The following is a 17,444-nucleotide window of genomic DNA, read 5'->3' on the forward strand; positions in this document are numbered from 1 at the left end:
AGCAGTGGTATCAACGCAGAGTACTATACGATTCTGTTCAAGAAAGTAAGCGTTTTATAAACTATATTATTAATTTTGTTTCTCGAACGTTCTAAAGCGAGACGTTACGTGCGAAGCCTTGTTTTCATTCCGTGTTTGCGGTTTCTTCGTATCGTTCGATTCTGACAAACACCTCGTTGTCGATAGCCGATTGGCTCTCGGAATCGAACGATCGAAATTCCTCCTTTTTTGTAGTACCCGTATCAACCAGGACTATTGTACGTGGATCGCAGAGAAGGTTTTTCGTTAAGACACTTCGTCGCAAGCCTTCACCGGGAGCACACCGAACGCCTCACGCTCATAAAGTTATAATTAAACGATAATTCGCGTGTCCGCTCATATCTTGCTGTCGCGTGCGATTACCTAAGACGGTCCGGGAGTTGGTGTCGAAAGGAATAAATACTGTTCAACAAACTAAACCCGGACAAATCAATTACGTCCTATCTCTCCGATCGGCGAAACAAATAAATTCTGTTAATGTGGACGTGTAAATCGAAGGCGCGGCTACATTAAATGGTCCTTCGAGCCGGATTTTGGAAAAACAGATAGTGATTCGGTAATCAGTTCGCGGAGTGCGAGTGAGAACGCTGACACGCTAAGGTAACAGCACTTATAAAAACTATCGCGAGACGGAGACGGTGCGCGATATCAAAACATCTATCCGCATTCCGCTGCCGTAAATAATAACGCGAGTGCGTTGAAAGGACTTCCGGGAAAATAAAGTGCGCGAAGTCAACCTTGCATCCCTTTGCATTATTAAAGTTGTGCTCTTAAGCACAACATATCATTATTATTTGCGCCCTGCGTAATCCGCAGTGCCGCGCAAATCTCGCGCTTCTTAGCGCTTTGCACAGCTTAAGTGCAATCTTTGTGCTCTTTAGCACTCCGCACCTCAAAGTGCGTCCTGCGTAATCCGCAGTGCCGCGCAAATCTCGCGCTTCTTAGCGCTTTGCACAGCTTAAGTGCAATCTTTGTGCTCTTTAGCACTCCTCGCCTCAAAGTGCGTCCTGCGTAATCCGCAGTGCCGCGCAAATCTCGCGCTTCTTAGCGCTTTGCACAGCTTAAGTGCAATCTTTGTGCTCTTTAGCACTCCGCACCTCAGAGTGCGTCCTGCGTAATCCGCAGTTACACATAGTTGTCGCACGCTTTAGCGCGCGGCACTGTTAAGTGAAAATTATAGTGCGTCTTCGCACATCCGCGTGCGACGGACCAGTCGTCACGCTTCAGCATCTCCACAACCACCAGGTGGTAAATTGTTGCTGAAAGGCTTTATCTTATATGACTACCATCATGACGGACTCGCTGCAGGGCCTCCTCATCGAGCAATCTATTACAATAAGCTCGATGAAGCGAGTGTTCCCCAACTTTAAGAAAATGGGCAAGGCCAACGTCACGCAATACAAGGCGAAGAGTCGACTGGACGCCTTGGAGACATTATGGGAAAGGTGTCAACGTCTCAACGTCCAGCTTCAGCAAATAGCAACGGCCGACGAACAGCGTACAGTCCCATACTTCACCGAGGAGGAATTCTTTACGGCCGAGGACGTCTACCACGAAGCGGCGGACTACCTCGCAGACGTGATAGGTAAATTCTCCCGGTGCGACCCAAATGCGGCATCAACGGTAAGCGACATTTCTTCTCGCGAATTGTCTGGTGCGGTTTCATTGCAATTACCACGCATCCCGTTGCCGAAATTTTCCGGTAATTTCGCGGAATGGGAAAACTTCCGCGGAATATTCGAATCGCTCGTCGCCTCGAAAGAATCGCTGTCGAATACGCAGAAACTACATTATTTAAAAGCCAGTGTCACGGGCGAAGCTGCTGTATTAATTAATCATGTTAAGATTGCAGACGCAAATTACGATGGTGCGTGGAAATTACTTATTGAAGAGTACGATAATCAAAACGCGATTATTCATGCGCATATTCATGCTTTCGCTGATTTGCCTATTATGAAAACGGAATCCGCTGTCGAACTCAAAGGTTTACGCGATACCGTTGCCGCGTCATTAGCCGCGTTAACAAATTTAGGCAGACCTGTTGAAAAATGGGATGACTTATTAGTCTATATTGTTTCGCAAAAATTTAGTCCACGCACACGTAATGAGTGGAATCTGCAACGCGGTAAATCAACCGCATCTCCGACGTACGAAGAGATTCGAGATTTTATGACGTTGCGAATTCGAGGACTAACCGATCATTCTAAGTTAAATGCCGATACTTCGTCTCATAAAAATAAAGGCTCTAATCGGGCCTCGGTGAATAACGTAGCCACCGAAAAATGTTTGAATTGTTCCGGCAATCATAATTTGATGTTATGCGACGAGTTTAAGCCTAAATCCGTCGAACAGAGAACTCAGTTTCTCAAATCACACAAATGTTGCTTTAATTGTTTAAAAGTCGGCCATTTCCCGACCTCTTGCAAGAGTAAAAAACGCTGTAATTTGTGCCGACGAGCACATCATACGCTCTTGCATCGTGCATCAAATATACCAGTACAGAAGATTGGTGAAAATTCTGTTTTGGAAAACAAAACTCTTAACGCTCAACCGAGCGGCTCGGCCACCCCTGAGATAAAGAACGAGACCGCCGTCGCTTCCGTTCAAACGATTCATTCGCCGCTGAAAAATCCGCCGAACGTGTTACTAGCCACCGCATGGGTAATACTGCGTACCATCGAAGGACGTAAATTTAAAGTTCGTGCGTTGTTAGATCAAGGCTCGGCTGTTAGCTTTATTTCGGAATCGTTGTGTCAAACTATGCGCACGAAACGTTCCCGCGCGAGCCTCCACGTACAGTGTTTCGGCGAACGATACAGTGGCGTAGCGAAATCTCAGGTGTCTCTTACTCTCGAGTCTTGTAATGGGCGAGGTTCCTCAACCTTTTCTTTGACTGCTTTCGTATATCAAAAAATTACGTCATACGCTGGCTCAAAGACTAAAACCGTAGATTATTGGCCGCATTTACGGAAATTATCTCTCGCGGATCCGGATCCGTTTAGCAATCATCCGATCCATCTGCTCATCGGATCAGATTTATATGGATCGTTATTAAAGCAAAAGATAAAACATGGTCCGACCGGAACTCCGACGGCCCAGCTTACTGCTTTAGGATGGATATTATCCGGTCCTACCGGAACTTCTAATTCAATTACCGGTTCCGCGACTTCATTAAATTGCGTAACAATTCCTTCGCTCGATTCTCTCCTTCAAAAGTTTTGGGAGATCGAGGAAATTTCTTCCGAAATTCAGCAGTCGGAAGAAGATAAAAAATGCGAACAACATTTTATCGAAACACATCAGCGTGCCGAAGACGGCCGCTATATAATACGGTTACCATTTAAAACCAACCCTCCGCTCGATATAGGAGCTTCGCGCGAAACTGCCGCGCTTCTTTATTCGAAATTAGAACAACGCCTACGAAAAAATCCGGATCTCGCGAAACCCTATCATTCTTTCTTAAATGAATATAAATCTATGGGTCATATGGAACTTGTCTCCGACGAAAATCCGACGCTTAACCAAGCGGTGTATATACCGCATCATCCGGTACTACGCGAGTCTAGCAGCACGACGAAACTTCGCGTAGTATTTAACGCGTCGTGCAAAACGAGCAATGGTTCTACATTAAATAATCATTTAATGACCGGGCCTAAATTACAACGCGATTTGTCCTCAATTATCCTTCGTTGGCGTCAATTTCGTTATGTGTACACCGCCGATATCGAAAAGATGTTTCGACAGATCCGCGTTCATCGAGACGATGTCGATTTTTTGCGGATTTTTTGGCGATCTAATATTAATTCTCCGATACAATCTTATCGATTGCTTACAGTTACATACGGTACTGCTCCAGCTCCGTATTTAGCCATGCGCGTTATCAATCAATTAGCTATCGACGAAGGTCATTCCTTTCCAAAGGCACAAACAATAGTACAAGATTTTATTTACGTCGACGACGTTCTATTTGGCGCCGATGAAGTTCCGTCGCTAAAGGAAAGTCGCGATCAGCTTACGAAATTGATGGCGCGAGGCGGTTTTCATTTACGCAAATGGGCTGCCAATTCTATAGAATTATTAACAGACATTCCTCCGGGAGAATATGAACTCGCTATCGCTCGTACATTCGATAAGGATGATACGCTTAAGGTGCTCGGACTTGAGTGGATACCACGAGAAGATTCGTTTCGTTTTCAAATCGAGTCACCTTCGGTCAATATGAATACGAAACGTTTGATACTATCATTTATCGCGAAATTCTTCGATCCACTGGGATGGGTTTCTCCGGTAATAATTACCGCGAAAATTATGATTCAAGAACTGTGGCTAAGAAAACTCGATTGGGATTCTCCTATCGCGGAGGACTTGTTAGAGCCCTGGAAAAAATATTGTGCGGAATTCATAAATTTAAAAGAAATTCGCATTCCGCGATGGACTGGAATGCATCCGGAAAATTTGGCTATCGAGTTGCACGGATTCGCCGACGCGTCTAATCGAGCGTACGCCGCTGTCGTTTATTTAAGAATTCTCCGATCGCTCAGCGAGTTTTCAGTAGTCTTAATAACCGCAAAATCAAAGGTAGCGCCGATTAAAACGATTAGCGTGCCGCGTCTAGAATTAAATGCCATAGTCTTATTAACTCGATTGCTAGAATTCGCGCAAAAATCGTTAAATATGCAGCACATTCCGACGTACGGATGGACAGATTCTTCGGTCGCGCTCGCATGGTTACGAGGCCATCCATCAAGATGGACTACTTATGTGGCGAATCGTGTATCGGAAGTACAAACTCGGCTGCCGTCGATTAAATGGAATCACGTCCCATCTAAAGAAAATCCAGCGGATTGCGCGTCGCGAGGTTTGTCACCAGCTGAACTCCGCGATTTCGAACTTTGGTGGGCCGGCCCCGCCTGGTTGCGTTCCCCTTCTACCGCGTGGCCGATCCATGATAAATTAAAAGATCAACTTGAGGCCGATCGTCAGATGATCGAAACCGAAACGCGTAATACGATCGTTTGTCATGCTCAACATATTCTGGAGTGGCAATTACCGAACGAAGTCTCTACATGGAAGAAGTTAATTCGAGTCACGGCACGCGTGCAACGTTTTATTAATAATCTAAAATGTCGCGCGACCAATACGAACGTGAATACGACGTGCTTGTCCGCTGCCGAACTCAAAGAAGCTTCCTTGTTTTGGCTCCATTACGTGCAACAACGTCATTTTCCATCCGAAATTCAAGCGTTAAACGATAAAAGTTTACTGCCAAGATCCAGTTCTTTGTTATCGCTTTATCCCTTTCTCGGGAAAGATAAATTAATTCGCCTTGGCGGGCGGATTGACCATTCGTCACTCAGTTATGATGAACGGCACCCTATAATTTTACCGAAACATCGAATTTCGGATTTATTAATCGCTCAAGCTCATAAAGCCTCTCTTCATGGAGGCACTCAATTAATGTTAAGAATTTTACGCCAAAATTATTGGATAATTTCAGCGCGCACCAGTGTAAAATCTCTTATACGTAGTTGTGTAAAGTGCGTACGCGAACGCGCACGTACCTCGCAACAGCTGATGGGGAATCTCCCCCAGCCCCGCGTCACGCCTTCGGCTCCGTTCTCGCACACAGGCGTCGATTACGCCGGGCCGATGAATATTTTTCCGTCAGTCGGCCGCGGTCAACGATCCAAAAAATATTATGTTGCCGTTTTTATTTGTCTCTCGACAAAGGCCGTCCATTTAGAATACGTAGATGATTACGCTACTAACGGTTTTCTCTCCGCCTTTCGGAGATTTGCAAGCCGTCGCGGTCTTCCATCCGACATGTACAGTGATAACGGCACTAATTTTCAAGGCGCGGACCGCGAATTAAACACTACCTTTCAGCGACTTGTCGCTGACCCTCCAATACAAGACGCTATCGCTAATGATAACATAAAATGGCATTTTATACCTCCCTCAGCTCCGCATTTCGGCGGACTTTGGGAAGCCGGTGTCAAAGGATTAAAGTTTCATTTGAAACGAGCGATTGGTTCCCGAACATTATCGCAGATCGAGTTCGCTACGCTGCTGTGTCAAATCGAGGCTTGCCTAAATTCCCGCCCGATTTCCGCGTTACATGATGATCCGAATGACTTTTCCGCGTTAACTCCGGGTCATTTTTTAGTCGGTCGCCCGTTGGTAAGTCCGCCTGAAGAATCTGTTTTAGATATCGATTCGAATCGGCTGTCTCGATGGCAGCAAGTGCGTGCGATTTTAGAGCAGATCTGGCGTTCTTGGTCTTCTGATTATTTGCATACATTGCAACAAAGGCGTAAATGGCGAGAAAACGAACCGGAGCTCAAAATTAACGAGCTGGTATTATTGAAAAATAATTTGGCACCTCCTTCGAAATGGGAACTCGCACGAATATTAGACGTACATCCGGGATCGGATGGGCATGTCCGAGTAGTTACATTGCGTACTGCCAAAACCACTCTAAAGCGACCAATAACGCAGATCTGTCAGCTACCGATATCAAGTGACACTGGCTCTTAAATTAATTTGCGTTTTCTTTATGCGTTAATAATTAAGTTTGACTTTAATTATCGTCACGCTCTGTATATGTACATATATCTATTCTAAGAACGCCTATGTAAATAACCCTATGCTAAGATTTACTGATTAAGTTAACTCATGTATTTCGATTGAATCATCAACGATCTTTATCGGTACTCTTTTCCTATTATTGTATGTTGAAAAATTTGCTGTAGAGCTCTTCGGACCGTCTGATCGAGAATTATCATTAAGATGCCGTGTATCGATTATGGTGGTAGGATTTAACCAGTTATTTCGTAACCTACCCGGTATACGAGGCGAGCGGGATGTTCAAGAAAGTAAGCGTTTTATAAACTATATTATTAATTTTGTTTCTCGAACGTTCTAAAGCGAGACGTTACGTGCGAAGCCTTGTTTTCATTCCGTGTTTGCGGTTTCTTCGTATCGTTCGATTCTGACAAACACCTCGTTGTCGATAGCCGATTGGCTCTCGGAATCGAACGATCGAAATTCCTCCTTTTTTGTAGTACCCGTATCAACCAGGACTATTGTACGTGGATCGCAGAGAAGGTTTTTCGTTAAGACACTTCGTCGCAAGCCTTCACCGGGAGCACACCGAACGCCTCACGCTCATAAAGTTATAATTAAACGATAATTCGCGTGTCCGCTCATATCTTGCTGTCGCGTGCGATTACCTAAGACGGTCCGGGAGTTGGTGTCGAAAGGAATAAATACTGTTCAACAAACTAAACCCGGACAAATCAATTACGTCCTATCTCTCCGATCGGCGAAACAAATAAATTCTGTTAATGTGGACGTGTAAATCGAAGGCGCGGCTACAGATTCTAAGACGATTTTTCCTTTACCAATATTTGAATTGAAGCGTAATTTTTGAGTTATAAGCAAAAATAGTTAGCAAATCACGCATCGAGTACAAAAGGCAGGCAGGAGCGGCGCAACGCGCCGCAGCTGACCGTTCGATGCGTGATTACCACCGCATGAGTCGCTAACTATTTTACCTTATAACATAAAATTATGCTTTAAATAAAATTTTGGTAAAGAAGAAAATGCCTTAAAATTACGTCAGGAATACGTATTTAAAATAACGTCACTTTAGCGAAAGTTGTTCCGAATCGCCGCTCGTCGGATGCTGCGATCAGCTGATTGCTACATGCGATATGTGTATGGTGGAGTGTGTGCGTAAAAGAAAGGAAGAGACAAATAGGATGAGGAACGGAAGGAGGGAATGAGGGAGAGACGTTTATACAGACGCACGCACGTACACATACACTTTGTTTCTCGCCCTCTTTCTCTCTTTTACACAACACTTATACACTCTCTCATTGGATCACTCATTCGGTCACTCATTCACAAACTCACTCACTCACCTGCTCATTCACAGCGTAGCGAATCTTCATACTACGTATTATCGTTAACTGCTGCACGATTATTATTTAGCGACGGACTGCGGAGACTGCGCGATCACATTGTTACGTTGCCTAGCGATGCGAGAAACGCGACATATACCGTGCAAGTTGCGATGTGCGTGTGGCGCGTGATTGACGCGAGATAAGACGATTTCAAAATAATAATTATTTAGAAATAGTTATAATTTTTATAAATAAGTAATTTTTTTAAGTACGTCATTATAGGTTTCATGTTTTCTACCGCATTCGTAATGCGAAAGTTTTAGAAGATCGTACGTCTTATCTCGCGTCAATCACGCGCCACGCGTTACACGCACGTCGCCACTTGCACGGTACATGTCGCGTTTCTCGCATCGCTAGGCAACGTAACAATGTGATCGCGCAGTCTCCGCGGTCCGTCGCTAAATAATAATCGTGCAGCAGTTAACGATAATATGTAGTATGAAGATTCGCTACGCTGTGAGTGAGCAGGTGAGTGAGTGAGTGTGTGAATGAGTGACCGAATGAGAGAGTGTATAAGTGTTGTGTAAAAGAGAGAATGAGAGCGAGAAAAAAAGTGTATGTGTACGTGCGTGCGTCTGTATAAACGTCTCTCTCTCATTCCTTCCTTCCTTTCTTCTTCCTCTCACTCTCACTCTCACTCTCACTCTCTCTCTCTCTCTTTCTCTCTCTCTATCTGTGTCTCCCTTCCTTTTACGCACACATTCCACCATACACACATCGCGTGTAGCAATCAGCTGATCGCAGCATCCGACGAGCGGCGATCCGCAACAATTTTCGCTAAAGTGACGTTATTTTAAATACATATTCCTGGCGTAATTCTAAGACATTTTCTTCTTTACCAAAATTTTATTTAAAGCATAATTTTATGTTATAAAATAAAATAGTTAGCGACTCATGCGTGGTAGTCACACGTCGGACGGTCAGCTGCGGCGCGTTGCGCCGCTCCTGGCTGCCTTCAATTCAAATTTTGGTAAAGGAACAATCGTCTTAGAATCGTATCAGGAATACGTCATTTTAAGGATGGAAGGTTGTTCTGAAACACCCTGTATATATATATATATATATATATATATATATATATATTGATATATATATACACTTTATTAGCGTGTTTTAGAGATAAAATATATTTAAAAATTTTAATACAAAAATTTTAAGACTGCAATAATTTTTGAGTTATAAGCGATCATAGTTTACCAATGATATCGCATAAAACTCTCGTGCTTAGGTTCGTAATTACATTTACACGCGTACAGATTTATCAACTGTTATTGATTTTTGTATATATTGTGACGTGACGTTTTTGGGACGTCCGTCACAAGGGCCGAATGGCCCGATCGGGAGCGGTTTTTCGGGGGCCTGCGTCTTCCTAATTTAGGGAGAGAGCGGCCCGATGGTCAGATCAGCGGGATCTGACTTTCGGTTAGAAAAATCGAAAATGTAAGCTCGAGATGAGCCCGCGAATTGGTTGTCGGCACGAGGTCGAGCGGCGGGATCCCATCCGGCGGAAGGAGAGGAAGAGAGAAGAGCGGGAGTCCAGGACACCAAGGACACAGGAGACGTCAGGTTGTAATTGTTAACTATTAAAAGACACTTTTGGTGGCTAGTACACATCGCTGCCGGTAATGTATATTTCTTACGGAAGGAAAGGAGAGCGGAGGGCCGGAATAATCCGGCCAAAGGGGAGGCCACTCCACCCGCACGAAGCGAGGGAGTCCCAAGGACGGGGCGACGAGCGGACTCTCAATCCGGAACCTATTCCATCAAATAGGGAAGAGAGCCGATCGGGCGCAGCCATAAGCCCGCACCTTTAAGCCGAACAAGAAAATCTGGGAAACTCCGGGGCGATGAACCCACGGCCGTGATGACAACAAGGATCGCGAAGACCGCAGGACGGCCCTGCGTAACGCGAAAGCGCCACAAGTGGCGCGATAGCGATTTATCGCGCCGGCGTGTCTCCTGCAGGATTCTCGCTCGGCACTGTTCGGCGAGCCTTTAGGAAGAACGCAGGTCGCCCAGAGCGTACGAGCGAACACGAGATCGCAAAAGAAAAGGCCGAGATATTCCTGCCGGTGGGACGAGCGTCGTCGACCGATTTTGTTGCCGAATAATTGTAGGTAATTAATTCGGATGAGTCGCGCCCTTAATAGTTGTCGAGCCACGCGTTTTGGTGGATGAACTTGGTGAATATTTTTGGTAGATTAAGTCGCACGGCCGACGGGCCCATGTTGCTCATCCGAATTAGGTAAAATAGGCTCTCTCTCTCTATTCACTTCGCCGCCGTCGACAGTCATTAGTGTTATTTTCGCGTTTGTCTGTATAATATGTTGTGAATTATTGGGATTTTTGCGTTCACGCGATCGATATTCCGACTCGCGCAAAGTATTGCGCCGCGCGACTCGTACACCACAGTCGTTATCGATAGTTTCCGTATTGTTTCTGTGTATTGTTAGCGCGTGTTTGTGAGTATTGTAAGAAATTAGAGTCAGGAGGAAACGAAATCCTAAAAATTCGTACAAGAAATCTATCGGGTGTCTTTGAGCCCGCTATTAGTTTCCGCGAGTTATTCGAGCTAGAGATTAGGCATTTCAACGCAAAGGTCACCGTCATTGTTATTGAGACGTATCTCGGCTTACCGCGAGCCGGACCAACGGACCGATTTGAGTCGTGCAATCTAGTATTTTCTATTATATCGAAGCGGATTCACGAGCGTGCGTAAAGTAGTTACCGGCGTATTCGAGAGATTTCTTTAGCTGTCGCGACCTAATTAAGTCTCGTACGGCGGAAATCCTCGCGGCCGAAAAGTTGAGTTAAAGCGCGTAAGATGCCCGGTAATTTGATACTGTTGCGCACGGTCGTGCCGATCTCCGCGGAAATAATATATCTTATTCGCCTGTAAAATAATTACTGTCATCCAAGGCTATTATTTATACGAATTGCTCTATACTCTTGTTTTTTTCGTTTTAATATATTATTGTTATCTCTATTATAATACATCGGATGCTCATTTTGGCTCCCGTGTTCTCGACTCTCAAGAATTCTTTTGTCTTCCCCGAACCCCCCCCCCTCTACCATTTCTGATATACTGAATAGCCGCGGAATTTTGCCGTCGCGTTAATTATCGGTCGCGCGATTATCTTTTGGTGTTGCGTTTATCATGAATGGTGCGGCCTGCCGTACCTGGCGCCCAACTTGGTTTATTTTGCGATTCCGGGAATTTTTGTGAATCGCGAGATCGATATTCGAAATACGCGCCATAGGTGTACCGTGGGCATCGGAAAACCGCCCGCCGAATAAATAATTATTAATTAAATAATTTTAAAAGAAATTTACGGTTACAATATATATATATATATAATGTTTTGAGATAAATCAATATTATTAAAGTTGAAATAGAATTATAAAATATTATATAATATTTTTAATGTGTAACGATGCACCCCCCATCGTTACTCGGCAAGTAGTCCAGCCGGAAGTCTGTTGCCCGGCGAACACCAGCCAGGCATTGGCAGAGGCGCCTAGCGCCATTTTTAATACTCAAATTACCGCCGTTGCGATAAACAACCGTACGGCCGTTATACGGTCGTCGTTACGCCGATATACGGAAAACCGAGCACAGCCGAATGCTGCCGGAAGATCCCGAGCGTCACCCACCAAGACGCCGCGTCGTTTCGCCCAGGGGGAAGCGACGCGTTTACCGTAATAATTACCCGCCGAAAACAACGCGTCGTTATCCCCATCCGGGGCGAACGACGCAATTACCGCTAGACGCTCGGGGATAAAAAGACAGCATTTCGGCATCTCAGGACCAGAACGATTCCTGAATCCGCTCGAGCCGTACGCTCCGAGCTGACACCCGAACCGATCCTAGAAACTCGCATACACACGAAGGAGCGTGAGATTGACGCGTTCGCAGTCTCCGCCGAGCATTCTCGGTCTCCTCGCCGTCTGCGAAATTCTATCAGAAGTCCGACCTTATCAAACGAAAGCGGAGAGTTTGCCGCTATCTAAGATTCGGTCTAACAAGGGAAGGGCCAAGTCGTGCACACACGGATTTCGCTCAACTTTAAATATGTTTTAGTACTAACCCTCCACTAATTCATGGACAAGTGGCACGACGCAATACTCAAGCATTCGCGAGAAATTTGCATTAAAAATTTGTCCTGCGCTTTCTATACCGAATTAGCGAAAGAGGTTAGTAGATAGCAGCGTGGCGCAGAGGATAAGACGGCGGCTTAAAACGCTGCCCGTTGCATGTCGAGTCCTGACTTTACCAATTTTTTTTTTAATTTTTACAAAATATTGCAACAAGTGAACGCATATGGAGTAAAAAAAATATTATTTAATAATTATTAAATTTAATGCTAATACTTTAAATATAATATTTTATACTCGCATACTTTAATGCCTGTAACCATACGAACAATATCGGTTCTCAATACAATTAAAGACTCCATAATCATTTTTTTTTAAATTCTGCCTAAATTCTTTCTAAAAATGACCGGTCAGTGCTTTTGTACTACTGTGGAAGTTTTTCTGTTCCCGAAAACTCGATTATGAGGCAGTTGTATCTGCTACCTGCGGAAACCGTTATTTTCTATCTGGTAGAGGGGAGTAGAGACACGGGTTTATTCAATGTGCTTGGTGTAAATTGATATTGTGCTTCAAATGTTTCTTTGATGATTATCGTCCAAAAATTTGTACACCCAAAGAGGATTCCGAAGAGAATTCCGATATATAAAAAAAACTATTTAAAAATGATTATGGAGTCTTTAATTGTATTGCGAACCGATATTATTCGTATGGTTAAAGTATGCGAGTATAAAATATTATGTTTAAAGTGTTAGCATTAAATTTAATAATTATTAAATAATAATTTTTTTACTCCATATGCGTTCACTTGTTGCAATATTTTGTAAAAATTAAAAAAATATATTGGTGAAGTCAGGACTCGAACGTGCAACGGGCAGCGTTCTAAGCCGCCGCCTTATTCTTTGCACCACGCTGCTATGTGCTAACCTCTTTCGCTAATTCGGTATAGAAAGCGCACGACAAATTTTTAATGCAAATTTCTCGCAAATGCTTGAGTATTGCGTCGTGCCACTTGTCCATGAATTAGTGGGGGGTTAGTACTAAAACATATTTAAAGTTGAGCGAAATCCGTGTGTGCACGACTTGGCCCTCCCCTTGTAAGATCCGACCGCTACCATTAAACGGACCGTGGGCCGGCGAGTTCGCCGCTCCGTCGAGGTTTCTCAACTCCCACTAGTCATCCTCTATCCGCGTACGGAAGCAGGGACAGAGAGTTCTCTGCCCGATCGAGGATTCTCAATCTTCGGCCGCCTCCTTCCGCCCACCTGGGAATACGCGGATAAGAACACGCGAACGCACCGACACGGTTGTACCGTGATCCCGCAATTATAATCGCGCCGAGATACGTAATCACATCACCCAATATAATTCCACGCGCCTTCAAAATAAATACGGCCTTGCCGTGCACGCGCCGATCGACCGCGCCCTGTTTCTTGCGCATTTTGCGCGCCGTTAAAATAAACACGGCCTGGCCGTACACGCGCCGAGCGACCGCGCCCTGTTTCTTGCGTATTGCGCGCGCCGTCAAAATAAACACGGCCTTGCCGTACGCCGCCGAATATCTTAAGCGGTTCGATACATCAAACATCGCGCACCGAATAACGAACGCGGATTACATCTAACGCATTGCATCATCCGCCGCGTGCTAGCTTCACGAAATATATTGTAAATCGACCATTGCTGAAAGAGGCAAATAAATATTATAACTCAATCTTTTCGTGTGTCTCACCTTTTCACGAGCCCTGATCCCGACCGAGTTCATCCGCGCACGCTCGCGAAAAGTAACCCCGTTACAAATGAAACAAGTAGAATAAAAATTATTTTAAGCATGTAATAAACCGCTTTCGCGAGGCGGTCGTGGATAACTCGGTCGGGATCCGGGGCTCGTGAAAGGGTATCGAGAGACGAACGATAGATGCGTTAGGTAAAATATAATTTATTGCGATTAAATATGTGTGTATACAGAGTGAGTGTGTGTGTAACTATTGTATGTGTTGGTGTGAGCGCTGGTGTGTGAGTAAGTGATAAGCGAGCGAGTGCGTATGCGAACGTGTAATATCTGCGTGGGATTTACAATATATCGCAAGTATGTGGGTGTGATCGTGTGTATGCAGCCAAACGCCCTCGTGTATGTGTGAGTGTCGGTCGCGGTGCATGCGAATTACATTCACGGATACACGGTGCGGAGCGCGATTTCGGCGATTCGTAAATATATCGATTACGAGAGCGGATTTAGATTTCGGCAGGGGCCGCTAACTACCGGGCGGTAATTTCGGTCGGCTCGGTGGGCGGTCCTTAAACGTGTCGGTATTGATCTGATTGCGTCGATCGATGTCGCGGCCGGGTTAGATCCTCCCCCTTGAGCGGGACTTAGCGCGCCGTATTAATGGCGAGTCCGATCGCGGTAATGGCGGTCGCGGAATTACCGCGAGTTCGCGGATATCGCGGTATGGTTTCGTCGGGGATGATTTTCCCGTAGAATGCAGGAGTGCAACGGCCGACGGGAACACCCGTCAATGGCAGGGAACTCCCTACCACTGGATGATCGCCGTTGCACGCAGGTGGACGGATGCGTGTGAGGTGTCGAGAACTCCCGACGGAGGCTGAGTACGCCCAACCTCGTGTCCCTCGGTCGCAGAGATGTTTAAAGGATCGCTCTTAGAGATGCCGCAAACTCTCGGCGGAGGCTGGGTACTCCCAACCCCGTTTTCTCTCTCTTCGAGCGTGTGTTAGGATCGTTCTGGATTCCAGGCGTCGTACTGACTCTGGCGGTTGCGGAAGATCTGGTCTCGATATGGAAAATGTGCCCTTATTTATACCGCTTTCTCCGGCGGGTGCGCGTGCGTAATATGCCTGATTGTTTTAAGGCATATTGTTTAAAGTTGAACCGTCGCGCGCGACTCGGGTGGTTTCGGGAACGGTCGGTACGGTTACCCGAGCGCGGCGACGATTCCTGGTAAACAGCGCGTATTGACGGCGGTTATAAATTTGAACGCCTTTCTCTATATCTTAAAAATGGGCGCTCGGCGCCTCCGCATCATGCCCGACCGGTGTTTGTCGGGCGGCGGACTTCCGGCGGATCGACGGCCGGGTAACGGTGGAGGGATGCATCGTTACAAGCATAGCTGCAGATAACAAAAAAGAATTTGGTTAGAAACTTATATCTGATATATAAAACGTGTGTATGTTTTCACATAATAAATAAATAAGGATGATAAATAAAATTATAAATTATCTAAATGAGATAAAAATTTAAAAACTAATTATTAAGTTATAATAAAATACTTTGTTATAACTTAATAATTTTCTTTTATTATGTATGTTATATAAAACATTTCTTGTTATATAAATCTTAATATTAATTACGAATTATTATTGTTTTGACATTAATTTTAATATCAAAACAATAATATTTTGTAATTTTGTAACTTTCATATTAAAATATTTTACTTTATATATATATTTTTATTAATTAAAAACATAAATTAATATTTTATTTTAACATATTTTAGAAATATTAATGTATCATATTTTGATATTTGTATATTATAACTTAAAATTAAAGTTAATATTTTGAAGATTATAAAATTATTTTAAATCAAAAGATAAAAAAATTAAATAAGCGGTTAAATTATATTAAATTAATTCCAAAAAAAAATTGAATATTTTAGTAGGATAATTACTGCGCGAATGTTACATAGAGGACCGTAGAGAAAAGATCGGCTTCGCGGAAGAGTTCGTGCGAGAGGCGAGCGAGGCGCGATTCGACGAGTTCTTCGCGAATGTCGGAGCCGATAGCTATTTGCTTTATTGCAATTGGAAGCGGCAATACGGAGTTCCGAAATTTTCGTGGGAGGTGAATCACGTCGTGCATTGCTTGTTTAAGTTCGGTTGCCGATTTGAGAACGGAAATTATTTCGAGGAGGACGAGAGATATTGCGTGTATTGCGCGCATAGATCGAGTTTCGTGAGAAGCGTATCGACGCACGTGACAAAAAACGGTGTATAGCGAGATAGTGCCCGCTTGCGATCTCATCGACGAGGTCTTCGACGTGTCGAATAATTGGTGCGGCGGCTGCGCGACGAGTGCTTTGTTCTACATCGAGAATTACGACGAGGAAGAGACGTGGTTTATCTATAAAAGATCTTGGCGTTCGTTAAACGACGAGTGACGAATCGAGAAACGATGGAGGTGCGCGATCTTCTCGATAGCGCGCGGGACGTCGCGACGGCGGACGCGTATCGCGCGTGGGCGCGACAGTACGACGAGCGTCTCGAGTCTCTGCGGGAGAGGTGTCGAGGCGAGCGCCGGGGGAGATCGACCGGAGCGATCAATTTTCTTATCGCTCGAACTGTTCGATTGACGGGCGCGAGAGACGATAAGCGTCGACGTTTCGAATGCGTGGGAGGCGGCGTAGAGAGGCGCGAGGGATTCTCGTGGTTCGAGACGGCTTTCTCTAGACGCATTTTAACCGGCGCGGTTATTAATTTCGGTTATATCGAACCTCTGCGATTTCTCGAGGATGCTAGAGATACCGTGCTCGATCGAATACGCGATGTTATGGATGGATATAACAGTGTCAAGGTCAATACTGCGTTCATCGGCGGTATCCTTACTACTCGACGGTGTTGAATCTGGAAGGCGTCGAGTTTCCTATGAGTTTGAATAGAATTACTAGATTCGAGCGTATTAACGGCATATCTATCAACGTGTACACCGTTCGGGATAAGAAGGACGGGAAAGGCGGCTGCCGCATCGTTCCTCTGCGTCTCACTGGCGATAAGAAGGACAGACACGTTAATCTGCTGTATCTGGACGATACGACGCAACGAGATAACGCGGCGCATTTCGCATGGATCAAGAATCTGTCGCGACTCGTCGGCTCGCAACTGAGCGGTAGGCGAAATAAATCGCATATATGCGATCGGTGACAAATTGAAAGAATTGTCGCGTGATGCTGATAATGTACGCGATTTAAAAATGTGCGTTATGTCGCAGATGCATGCATTATTTTCGAACGAGCGATAAGTTACCGGCTCACACCGCGGACTGCGAAAGGATGAACGAGTGCGCTATAGTTCCTACCAAAGGCGATAAATGATTAGAGTTTCGCAACTACGGTAGAAAGGAGCGACTTCCGTTCGTGGTGTACGCCGATCTGGAATGCGTGCTGGAGAAGAAAGAGGAGAAGAGAACGTCGAACACGTCCATCGTTCAGCATCACAAAGTCTATAGCGCCGGATATTACGCGCGATGCGCGCTCGACGTTAGCTCGACTTACAGAGCTTATCGCGGCGAGGATTGCGTATCGTGGTTCGTTAAAGAACTGCACGATCTAGCGCTTC

At 45.0% G+C, this 17,444-nt stretch overlaps 2 protein-coding genes across 2 annotated transcripts in view; both read left to right on the forward strand.

The window, feature by feature from the left end:
- The window catches only part of LOC138943081 (uncharacterized), a 4,723-nt gene extending 4,080 nt beyond the window's left edge, over positions 1 to 643 (forward strand). The window contains exon 2 of the mRNA XM_070313598.1: positions 538 to 643. Coding sequence (XP_070169699.1) covers positions 538 to 643 — 106 coding nt within the window. The remainder of the gene's footprint in view (positions 1 to 537) is intronic.
- Positions 644 to 1,329: 686 nt separating this feature from the next.
- Positions 1,330 to 6,576, forward strand: LOC138943082 (uncharacterized). Its single transcript, XM_070313599.1, has 2 exons — positions 1,330 to 1,931; positions 2,130 to 6,576. Exons 1-2 carry the CDS (start codon positions 1,330 to 1,332, stop codon positions 6,574 to 6,576), a joined length of 5,049 nt encoding a protein of 1,682 aa, XP_070169700.1.
- The last annotated feature ends 10,868 nt before the right edge of the window (positions 6,577 to 17,444 follow it).

The sequence above is a fragment of the Polyergus mexicanus genome, unplaced genomic scaffold (assembly GCF_030449975.1).
Source record: "Polyergus mexicanus isolate NDT 795.1 unplaced genomic scaffold, iyPolMexi1.0 SCAF_25, whole genome shotgun sequence".
In the NCBI taxonomy this organism is placed as follows: Eukaryota; Metazoa; Arthropoda; class Insecta; order Hymenoptera; family Formicidae; genus Polyergus; species Polyergus mexicanus.